The sequence below is a fragment of the Stenella coeruleoalba genome (genome assembly GCF_951394435.1).
Source record: "Stenella coeruleoalba genome assembly, chromosome: 10".
Lineage (NCBI taxonomy): Eukaryota > Metazoa > Chordata > Mammalia > Artiodactyla > Delphinidae > Stenella > Stenella coeruleoalba.
The window spans coordinates 66,353,983-66,366,616 of NC_137156.1; the positions used below are offsets into that span (position 1 = coordinate 66,353,983).

Consider the following 12,634-nt stretch of genomic DNA (forward strand, 5'->3'; position numbering starts at 1 on the left):
GGCAAAATGCTTTACTAGAGCCAAAACACTCTGGGTGGGGAAAATCAGGATAATTAGAAAAAACAATAAATAATATTGTACCTGTGTATACTAATTTTAACTCCTTAAATTAAAAAATGAAAGTGGGTATTGGATTCTATCAAATGAGTTTTCCTACATCTATAGAGATGATCACATTATTTTCTCCTTCATTCTGTTACTGTGTTAAAAGACTGATTAATTTTTCAGGCGTTAAACCAACCTGGTTTTCCTAGCACAAACCACACCTACTTGTTATGTGTTACCACTTTTATTTAGATATCATTGATTTTGATTTGCTAAAATTTTATCTACATTATTTGTGTCTACAGTTATGAGATACGATAGTCTAAAATTTTCTTTAGAAATTCCTTGTCATATTTTGGTACCAGAGTATCCTGCCTTGTAAAATGATTTGGGGTGCTGAAAGAAGATAGGCATGATTGGTATTTCTGCCTTAAATCTTTGAATACATTCACCAATTCACAAGAATTTTCTCTTTAACCACTGGGCAACCAATCAGTCATGCCATATAATAATGCCCCAATAAAAATTCTGGACACCAAAACTCAAGTGAGTTTTCATACCTGGCAATGCTCCATGCCTACTGTTACACATCAATGCCAGGAAAGTAAAGCATCCTGACTCCACTGGAAGAGGGCAACAGAAGCTCTGCACTGAGAACCCTCCTAGACTCTGCCCTACTCCCTTCTTAACCTTGCCTAATGTTAAATCTGTATCCTTTCCCTATAACATACCATAACTGTGAGTATAATTACTTTTAAGTGAGTCTACAAGTCTTTCTAGCAAATTAACAAAACCGAGGGTGTAGGGAGCCCCAAATTTGCAGCTGGTGTCAGAAGTGAAGGCAGTACTAAGGACTGTGCCCTCCTAACTTTGTAGTTGGACCCTAACCCCAGCCCATGCCCAAAGCAGTACCATCACATAGTATGTGCCCAAAAAATATTTGATGGATGAATAAATGAGGTTTCAAAGGGAGGATTTTAGGATTTTCTCCAAGCAGGGGCATGAGGTGAGATGGCTCACTGGTGAAAAGATGGTCAACTTCAAGCAGGAATAATTTGGCTTAGTACCAGCTGCTGTGAGTTCTCATCCCATTAGAGACCAACCAGGCAAGTATTCCAGTACTTTCTGAGATCATTCCCCAATGGTCAACAAAATTCAACATACTTTTACTGTAAAATCAAACCTAGAACTGATTAAGAAGACATTTTGAGGCCAGGAACACTGATGAGGCCATTCTGTACTACCCAGTGGGACGTGCCTTGGCAGGGATCCCTGAAGTACTAACAAAGGGTCGTTAGGGACCCCTGGGAGAAGATCCTCCCAACACCTTAGAGGCCACTCCCACCTGAGCCTCAAGTACTGTGAAGACACAGTGTTATTGAGATGGCAGCTCTGCCCTCTACCTGCAAGGCGGAGTTCATGAAGCAGGTGTTTCCCAGGTTTCCAAGTCCACAGAGCCCAGGTTGTACGTGAGTTGATGGGGACTCCTGACAATTATACGAAGCAGAGAAGCCAGATCCACTGGAAAACATAACCCACATCAGCAATAAAAGTGAGTGCTGTTCACATGCCCTCAGGATGCCTTTTGGGGCTCCGTGGGGGCCTCTAGAATTCTCACTTGATAATAACCCCGTGAGACAAGGTCTCTTTACTCCCCTCCCCAGCCCTCCAGCCCCCCCAACCCCCTGTTTTGATTTGACATGACAACGGGTGGTGAGCACATCCTTAAGGGGAGAAATGCTGTTTGAATCCTCTGCTCTCAGCTTTGGTAAATGCTAATTTTGTATCCCTCCAGAAGGCTAACTGCCAGGTGACTTCGGGGAAGAACACTGGTTACCAAGATCAAAGCTTGCACCTGCCGCCACCCACCAGGCCACACTCAGTCTTGACTGTGCCTGAGTGTGCAGGCACTCTCTCTCTCTCCTGACCTTCCTCTTCCACCCTGTCTGTGCTATATGGCAGGTACTCCTGAAACACTCGGAGAAAGGATCACAGCCATGCGGAGGGGAAACAGGCAGGGTCCTCCCACAGCCAACAATCTTCCCCGCGTAGCTATTCTGCCAGACAACCAGCCCATTCCTTCACAGACAAATGCAGTGACCTCCATGACCACCAACTGACAGGCTGTGGGGAAAACACCAGCTCGCAGGAAGAAAAGCAATGTACATCAGAACTAGGAGGCACAATTTACTGTGGGTATGAAATGGAGCAAGAAACCACATGCAGCATGTTCCCATGGGGAGCCCTAATCCCACTATGCTTAGTGTAGCAGCAGAGGAGCTGTCCAGGTACGGCCTGGGAAAGGACTCAGCGGGGAAGGAAGCAAAGTGAAAGGACCTGCTCTTACCCCCTGCTGACACCGGAACTGTGCATCCCAGAGGTGTTAGTGCTATCACCATTTGAAATGGGAGAGGCAGATACTGAGGAATAGGGACTTGCTGATGATGTTGGAGAGGTAGTAAAATTTCTGCTAGGCGCAGTGCTTGATCTGGGAGAGAGAAGCAGAAACAATGCTACTGATATTTTGCAAAAAGCAAGCCCTACTTAATGCCTTAGGTCTCTTCTCAAGAAATAAATGTTCTCCGTATTCAGTTATTTAAAATTAATTGCAAAAAGCCCATTTTCATGCTAATTCAAGACAAATTTTATTTAAGTGAGAGTAAAGAAATTAATTGATCTTCATGTCTCATTCATCCACATGGTCATATACTGAATCTTTCAGTAGGATAAAACACAAGGTTGATCTTCAGGGCATCCTAGTTTGATTTACAAATGATAAGCTTCCCTAAATTTTAAGAGTTACCAGTGAAAGACAAAGAAAAATGGTAATAAGAGATGAATTTCCTCCAAAGTACTTGACCCAGATTAAACAGGTGGCTATAAGTATAACAGAATAGGAAAATGGCGATTTAGTTTCACTGTGCTATTTGAGGAAATTCCTTTTGTTTCCTTAAATTTACCAAATGTGAATAACCTCTGTTTCAAACTCATGTTTCAATATTTTTCACAGCATCTTATTTTAGATTTATTCCTACTTTCACACTAATTAATTCAAGGGCTAATTGCCCCAAATCTTAAATTGATATCAAACGGGACTTCCCTGTCGGTGCAGTGGTTAAGACCCCACGCTTCCACTGCAGGGGGCATGGGTTCGATCCCTGGTTGGGGAACTAAGATCCCACATGCCGCATGGTGCGGCTCCCCCCAAAAAAACCTGATATCAATTTTATCAAATTTTCTACTAAAATTCATATAGGCACATGCAGAAGAAAGTGAGTTGTCTGCATTGTTTCAAATATGTACAACTGTGATTTTCCTTCTAGATTTGGGGTCATTTTTAGAATACAGAATATAATTAAGATGCATTGTCCCTGCAGAGTGCCCAACCTCATGTGATCTGATGTCAACCAGGGTTCCCCTTGAGAAGACAGTGGGACGTGGCGACAAAGATGAGTGATCCTGTACCCACACTGTAGGCAGATGTCAGGGAACTATCCAGGGGCCTAAATGGGCGTCAGGAACTGAGTTCTGCTTCACATTCTGTGGTCACAGCAAGGGAGGGGGAAAGAGGGCTCCCCAGCCTCTCACCCACCCATAAGGAAACGCACCTTCTCCAATCCTGAAGAGCATCTGCTTCACTGAGCCTCATCTCGGCTGCAAAGGAGTCCAAGAACTCAGGCAGCTCCTTAAGTAAGGCTTGTCAGAGCCAAGGGCACTCTCTTCTGCCACACAGGTGACTTAAGCATACACTTGAGGCCTGTCCACTGTGATGCCGGTATGCCCAGCCTCCTATGCAGGCAGGAAAGTCACTACCCAACACTGGTCTGATATGGCAGACCCAGTTATCTCAGGTCTGGAGATACTACAAGATAGTGAAATTAAATTTCTGACATACAGAACCTCAAGGCACATGGCTTAACACTCCCCTTATTAGTAACTGTTCACTGGTAACTTATTTTATTCCCTGAACTTAAAAGGGCAAAAATCCATATAAAGCCACTACAAATATCCAAGACCTATCAACTTCTTAAACAGACAACAACATTCTGGTTGAAATGAAAGAGAACAGGGAATTCCCTGTGGCCCAATGGTTAGCACTCTGCACCTTCACTGCCAAGGGCATGGGTTTGATCCCTGGTCAGCAAATTGGGATCCTGCAGGCCGCATGGAGTGGCCAAAAAAATTAATTAATTAAAAAAAAAAAAGAAAATAAAAAAGAAAAATTTTATTTGACATTCGTTTAAAATGTTCTAGAAAATACTGCCAGTAGTTTAGAGTAAATTCGGTCAAAAAGAAATCCAACATTGATTACATAAGGATATTTTTTATATGCTTGAAAACTTATATAATACAAAGTTTTTGTTTGTTTTTTTACTCTACCTTTGACAGACAAATCAAAAAGCAAGACCTCTGTGCAGAAGTGACTTGTATCTGAGAAACGCTTGGGCATTGGTCACTTGTCACCAGGCAACTTCAGAGCACACCCTAGGGCACTGCAAGCCAGGAAGTAGGCAACGGTAGGAAACGCCTGACGTGAAGCAAGACCTCACTCTCAAATGTGACCGAGTCTCATGCAACAAACTTTCTGAAAACAGAGGCTACATCTCCAAATAAGGATCCCACTGCTCCTAAAAGATACTCTGGTTAAGCCTCTGGTCTCCTGGCACCTTTCTACTGAGATATTTCCTGATCCTAGGCATGTCCGGTCATTATCATCACAATGAAAACATGCCCTGACCTATGGCTGAGGCTCTGTAACATATTCATGCCTGCCCTCCTTGCTCCATTGCTCTCTGCTTGCCTCTCAGATGTTCTCCAGGCCAAATGCCACTCTGAGGATGAGTCCACTCCTTAAGCCCACCCTCTGACCTCAGGTATTCAGAGGCCAGCATCTGGCATTATCATTAAGACAACAATCAACTCTTAGCCAGAATCCTCACTGCTTTCACAACATCCTAAGCTGTGATCTCCCCCTCCACCAACAGTGTTAACCCTCATATGCATGCAACTCAAATCTCTATTTCAGAAACACTGGCTTCTTCCAGCTCTGGGCAAGCAGTCTTTAAAGGGGACTGTGGTGCAGAGCTAACTGGGCCTTATAGACATCAGGCAAGTAAAGTTAGAGAGAATTAAAGTTTTAGAGAGGGGCTTCCCTGGTGGCTCAGTGGTTGAGAATCTGCATGCCAATGCAGGGGACGTGGGTTCGAGCCCTGGTCCAGGAAGATCTCACATGCCATGGAGCAACTAAGCCCGTGCGCCACAAATACTGAGCCTGAACTCTAGAGCTCGCGTGCCACAACTACTGAAGCCCACATGCCCGTGCTCCACAACAAGAGAAGCCACCGCAATGCGAAGCCGGTGCACCACAACAAAGAGTAGCCCCTGCACTGCAACAAAGAGTAGCCCCCACTCACCACAACTAGAGAAAGCCCGTGTGCAACAACGAAGCCAAAATTAAATAAATAAAGTTATAAAATAAAAGAGTTCGAGAAACAGAAAACATGGGGCCAGATCGATACAGAACCTTGGAGGCGCTAACACAGAGGTTGGAGCAATTCACAGGAAGGAAAAAAACATCTGAAAATGCTCAGAGTTTACCAGGTGGCTCTCACTAGTGAATAAAGGAGCTGAATGAAAACAATTTCATTATGCTGTTCTCCTGTCAGGATATATGTAAAATTGATTCCAAAAGTGGGTTAAAAAAAAAAGGATTAAGCCAATCATTGTCTTTCCCTGGATGACATACTCACTTGATGTACTTTCCCATTCCCTCAATTTTATCCTGTGTCGTCTCTGACAGACAACGTACTACTGAACAGGTCTGGTTTACAAAAAAAAAAGTCTGATTTGAGAGCTTGTCTTTTTTTTTTTTTCTGTGGTACACGGGCCTCTCCCTTCTCCCGTTGCGGAGCACAGGCTCCGGACGTGCAGGCTCAGCGGCCATGGCTCACGGGCCCAGCCGCTCCGCGGCATGTGGGATCTTCCTGGACCGGGGCACGAACCCGTGTCCCCTGCATCAGGAGGCAGACTCTCAACCACTGCGCCACCAGGGAAGCCCAAGAGAGCTTGTCTTTTTAACGAGTTGAACCCATCTATAGTTATTCTAATTACTGTTATAGCTGGACTTAATTCAATCTCCCTTGTTTTCTAATAACCATATTTTTCAGTTGTTTTTTCCCTTCTTGCCTTCCACCTGAGTTTCCCTTTTTTATTTTATTTTATTCATGTATTTTATTTTTAATTTTTTGATTTATTTGCTTTTATTTTTGGCTGTGTTGGGTCTTTGTTGTAGCACAGAAGGAAAACCACATTCACAGATAGACAAAATGAAAAGCCAGAGGACTCTGTACCAGATGAAGGAACAAGATAAAACCGTAGAAAAACAACTAAATGAAGTGGAGCTAGGCAACTTTCCAGAAAAAGAATTCAGAATAATGATAGTGAAGATGATCCAGAACCTTGGAAAAAGAACGGAGGCAAAGATCGAGAAGATGCAAGAAATGTTTAAGAAAGATCTAAAAGGATTAATGAACAAACCAACAGAGATGAACATTGCAATAACTGAAATGAAAAATACACTAGAAGGAATCAACAGCAGAATAACTAAGGCAGAAGAACGGATAAGTGACCTGGAAGACAGAATGGTGGAATTCACTGCCACAGAACAGAATAAAGAAAAAAGAATGAAAAGAAATGAAGACAGCCTAAGAGACCTCTAGGACAACATTAAATGCAACAACATTCGCATTATAGGGATCCAGGAAGGAGAAGAGAAAGAGAAAGGACCAGAGAAAATATTTTAAGAGATTATAGTCTAAAACTTCCCTAACATGGGAAAGGAAATAGCCACCCAAGTCCAGGAAGCGCAGAGAGTCCCAGGCAGGATAAACCCAAGGAGAAACACGCCAAGACACATAGTAATCAAATTGACAAAAATTAAAGAAAAATTACTGAAAGCAACAAGGGAAAAATGACAAATAACATACAAGGGAACTCCCATAAGGTTAACAGCTGATTTCTCAGCAGAAACTCTACAAGCCAGAAGGGAATGGCATGATATATTTAAAGTGATGAAAGGGAAGAACCTACAACCGATTACTCTACCCGGCAAGGATCTCATTCAGATTCGACAGAGAAATCAAAAGCTTTACAGACAAGCAAAAGCTAAGAGAATTCAGCACCACCAAACCAGCTCTACAACAAATGCTAAAGGAACTTCTCTAAGTGGGAAACATAAGAGAAGAAAAGGACCTACAAAAATAAGCCCATAACAATTAAGAAAATGGTAAGGGGCTTCCCTGGTGGCACAGTGGTTAAGAATCCACCTGCCAATGCAGGGGACACGGGTTTGAGCCCTGGTCCGGGAAGATCCCACATGCTGTGGAGCACCTGGGCCCGTGTGCCACAACTACTGAGACTGTGCTCTAGAACCCGCAAGCCACAACTACTGAGCCCGTGAGCCACAACTACTGAGCCCACAAAACACAACTACTGAGCCCACAAACCACAACTACTGAGCCCGCACACCTAGAGCCCATGCTTTGCAACGAAGAGTAGTCCCCGCTTGCCGCAACTAGAGAAAGCCCGTGCGCCGCAACGAAGACCCAAAGTAGCCAAAAATAAATTAAATAAATAAATAAAATACCATTTTTTTAAAAAAAGAAAGAAAATGGTAATAGGAACATATATATCAATAATTACCTTAAATGTGAATGGATTAAATGCTACAACCAAAAGACACAGGCTTGCTGAATGGATACAAAAACAAGACCCATATACATGCTGTCTGCAAGAGACCCACTTCAGACCTAGGGACACATAAAGACTGAAAGCGAGGGGATGGAAAAAGATATTCCATACAAATGTAAATCAAAAGAGAGCTGGAGCAGCAATACTCATATCAGATAAAATAGACTTTAAAATAAAGAATGTTACAAGAGCCAAGGAACAACACTACATAATGATCAAGGGATCAATCCAAGAAGAAGATATAACAATTATAAATATATATGCACCCAACATAGGAGCACTTCAATACATAAGGCAACTGCTAACAGCTATGAAAGATGAAATCAACAGTAACACAATAATAGTGGGGGACTTTAACACCTCACTTACACCAATGAACAGATCATCCACACATAAAATTAATAAGGAAACACAAGCTTTAAATGACACAACAGACCAGATACATTTAATTGATATTTATAGGATATTCCAACCAAAACCAGCAGATTACACTTTTTTTTTAAATTTCTTTAAGGCTTTCGTTTTTTTTTAATAAATAAATTTATTTAGTTATTTATTTATTTTTAGCTGTGTTGGGTTCTTTATTGCTCTGCATGGGCTTTCTCTAGTTGCAGTGAGCGGCGGCTTCTCATTGTGGGGGCTTCTCTTGTTGCGGAGTATGGGCTCCAGGTGTGCATGTTCATTAGTTGTGGCACATGGGCTCAGTAGCTCTGGCTCGTAAGCTCTAGAGCACAGGCTCAATAGCTGTGGTACACTGGTTTAGTTGCTCTGCAGCATGTGGGATCGTCCCAGACCAGAGCTCAAACCAGTGTTCTCTGCATTGGCAGGCAGATTCTTAACCACTGCGCCACCAGGGAAGTCCTACACTTTCTTCTCAAGTGCGCACAGAACATTCTCCAGGATAAATCATATACTGGGTCACAAATCAAGCCTTGGTAAATTTAAGAAAACTCAAATCATATCAAGCATCTTTTCTGACCACACCGCTATGAGCTTAGAAACAAATTACAGGGATAAAAACATAAAAAACACAAAGACATGGAGGCTAAACAATACATTACTAAATAACCAAGAGATCACTGAAGAAATCAAAAAGGAAATAAAAAAATACCTAGAGACAAATGACAATGAAAACACTATGATCCAAAACCTATGGGATGCAGCAAAAGCAGTTCTAAGAGGGAAGTTCATAGCAATACAAGCCTACCTCAAGAAACAAGAAAAATCCCAAAATAAACAATCTAAACTTACACCTAAAGGAACTAGAGAAAGAAGAACAAACAAAACCCAAAGTTAGTAGAAGGAAAGAAATCATAAAGATCAGAGCAGAAATAAATGAAATAGAAACAAAGAAAACAATAGCAAAGATCAATAAAACTAAAAGCTGGTTCTTTGAGAAGATAAACAAAACTGATAAACCTTTAGCCAGACTCATTAAGAAAAAGAGGGAGAGGACTCAAATCAATAAAATTAGAAATGAAAAAGGAGAAGTTACAACAGACACCGCAGAAATACAAAGCATCCTAAGAGACTACTACAAGCTACTCCATGCCAATAAAATGGACAACCTGAAAGAAATGGACAAATTCTTAGAAAGGTATAACCTTCCAAGACTGAACCAGGAAGAAATAGAAAATATGAACAGACCAATCACAAGTAACGAAATTGAAACTGTGATTAACAATCTTCCAACAAACAAAAGTCCAGGACCAGATGGCTTCACAGGTGAATTCTATCAAACATTTAAAGAAGAGCTAACACCCATCCTTTTCAAACTTCTAAAAAATTGCAGAGGAAGGAACACTCTCAAACCCATTCTATGAGGTCACCATCACCCTGATACCAAAACCAGACAAAGATACTACAAAAAAAGGAAAATTACAGACCAGTATCACTGATGAATATAGATGCAAAAATCCTCAACAAAACATTAGCAAACAGAATCCAACAACACATTAAAAGGATCATAGGGCTTCCCTGGTGGCACAGTGGTTTGAGAGTCCGCCTGCCAATGCAGGGGACATGGGTTCGTGCCCCGGTCCGGGAAGATCCCACATGCCATGGAGCGGCTAGGCCTGTAAGCCATGGCCGTTGAGCCTGCGTGTCTGGAGCCTGTGCTCCACAACGGGAGAGGCCACAACAGTGAGAGGCCCGTGTACCGCAAAAAACAAAAAAAAAAAGGATCATACACCATGATCAAGTGGGATTTATCCCAGGGATGCAAGGATTCTTCAGTATACACAAATCAATCAATGTGATACACCATATTAACAAATTGAAGAATAAAAACCATATAATCATCTCAACAGATGCAGAAAAAGATTTTGACAAAATACAACAGCAATTTATGATAAAAAACTCTCCAGAAAGTGGGCACAGAGGGAACCTACCTCAACATCATAAAGGCCATATACAACAAACCCACAGCAAACATCATTCTCAATGGTGAAAAAACTGAAAGCATTTCCTCTAAGATCAGGAACAAGACAAGGATGTCCACGCTCGCCAGTATTATTCAACATAGTTTTGGAAGTCCTAGCCACAGCAATCAGAGAAGAAAAAGAAATAAAAGGAATACAAACTGGAAAAGAAGAAGTAAAACTCTCACTGTTTGCAGATGACATGATACTATACACAGAAAATCCTAAAGATGCCACCAGAAAAACACTAGAGCTAATCAATGAATTTGGTAAAGTTTCAGGATACAAAATTAATGCACAGAAATCTCTTGCATTCCTATACACTAATAACGAAAGATCAGAAGGAGAAATTAAGGAAACAATCCCATTCACCACTGCAACAAAAAGAATAAAATACCTAGAAATAAACCTACCTAAGGAGGTAAAAGACCTGTACTCAGAAAACTAGAAGACACTGATGAAAGAAGTCAAAGATGACACAAACAGATGGAGAGATATACCATATTCTTGGACTGGAAGAATCAATATTGTGAAAATGATTATATTACCCAAAGCAATCTACAGATTCAATGTGATCCCTATCAAATTACCAGTGGCATTTTTTACAGAACTGGAACAAAAAATATTAAAATTTGTATGGAGACACAAAAGATCCCAAATAGCCAAAGCAGTCTTGAGGGAAAAAAATGGAGCTGAAGGATCAGACTTCCTGACTTCAGATGATACTACAAAGCTACAGTAATCAAGACAATATGGTACTGGCACAAAAACAGAAATATAGATCAATGGAACAGCATAGAAAGCCCAGAGATAAACCCACGCACCTATGGTCAACTAATCTATGACAAAGGAGGCAAGGATATACAATGGAGAAAAGACAGTCTCTTCAATAAGTGGTGCTGGGAAAACTGGACAGCTACATGTAAAAGAATGAAATTGAACACTCCCTAACACCATACACAAAAATAAACTCAAAATGGATTAGAGACCTAGATGTAAGACCGGACACTATAAAACTCTTAGAGGAAAACATAGGAAGAACATTCTTTGACATAAATCACAGCAAGATCTTTTTTTGATCCATGTCCTAGAGTAACGGAAATAAAAACAAAAATAAACAAATGGGACCTAATGAAACTTAAAAGCTTTTGCAAAGCAAAGGAAACTACAAACAAGACGAAAAGACAACCCTCAGAATGGGAGAAAATATTTGCAAATGAATCAACCGACAAAGGATTACTCTCCAAAATATATAACAGTTCATGCAGCTCAACATTAAAAAAACAAACAAGCCAATCCAAAAATGGGCAGAAGATCTAAATAGACATTTCTCCAAAGAAGACTTATAGATGGTCAAGAAGCTCATGAAAAGCTGCTCAACATCACTAATTATTAGAGAAATGCAAGTCAAAACCACAATGAGGTATCACCTCACACAAGTCAGAATGGGCATCATCAGAAAATCTACAAACAACAAATGCTGGAGAGAGTGTGGAGAAAAGGGAACCCTCTTGCTCTGTTGGTGGGAATGTAAATTGATACAGCCACTATGGAGAACAGTATGGAGGTTCTTTAAAAAACTAAAAATAGAATTACCATATGACCCAGCAATTCCACTACTGGGCAAATACCCAGAGAAAGCCACAATTTAAAAAGACATACCCATGGGCTTCCCTGGTGGCGCAGTGGTAAAGAATCCACCTGCCAATGCAAGGGACACAGGTTCGAGCCCTGGTCCGGGAAGATTCCACATGCCACGGAGCAACTAAGCCCATGCGCCACAGCGACTAAGCCTGCGTTCTAGAGCCCGCAAGCCACAACTACTGAGCCCGAGTGCCACAACTACTGAAGCCCGCACGCCTAGAGCCTGTGCTGTGCAATGAGAAGCCACCCAATGAGGAGCCCACACACCGCAAGGAAGAGTAGCTCCTGCTCGCCACAACTAGAGAAAAGCCTGCGCGCAGCAACAAACACCCAACACAGCCAAAAATAAAAATAAAAATAAATAAATAAGTAAGACACATGCACCCCAATGTTCACTGCAGCACTATTTACAATACCCAGGTCATGGAAGCAGCCTAAATGCCCATCGACAGATGAACGGATAAAGAAGATGTGGTACATGTATGCAATGAAATATTACTCAGCCATAAAAAAGAACAAAATTGGGTCATTTATAGAGACATGCATGGATCTAGAGACTGTCATACAGAGTGAAGTAAGTCAGAAAGAGAAAAACAAGTATCATATATTAACGCATATATGTGGAAACTAGAAAAATGATATAGATGAACTGGTATGCAGGGCAGAAATAGACACACAGATGTAGAGAACATATGAACACCAAGGGGGGAAGTGGCGGGGGTGGTGGTGGTGGGGGTGGGATGAATTGGGAGATTGGGACTGACATGTATACACTA

The 12,634-nt window shown here is 41.5% G+C and overlaps 1 protein-coding gene across 3 annotated transcripts in view; it reads right to left on the reverse strand.

Moving 5' to 3' along the window:
- The window catches only part of USP4 (ubiquitin specific peptidase 4), a 50,116-nt gene that overhangs the window by 21,525 nt on the left and 15,957 nt on the right, over positions 1 to 12,634 (reverse strand). For 2 of the 3 annotated variants that reach the window (XM_079935230.1, XM_079935232.1), the window contains 2 exons: positions 2,393 to 2,533; positions 1,449 to 1,566 (listed from right to left, as the gene is read on the reverse strand). In XM_079935230.1, coding sequence (XP_079791356.1) covers positions 1,449 to 1,566; positions 2,393 to 2,533 — 259 coding nt within the window. The remainder of the gene's footprint in view (positions 1 to 1,448; positions 1,567 to 2,392; positions 2,534 to 12,634) is intronic. The other variant, XM_079935231.1, reaches the window with a different exon arrangement.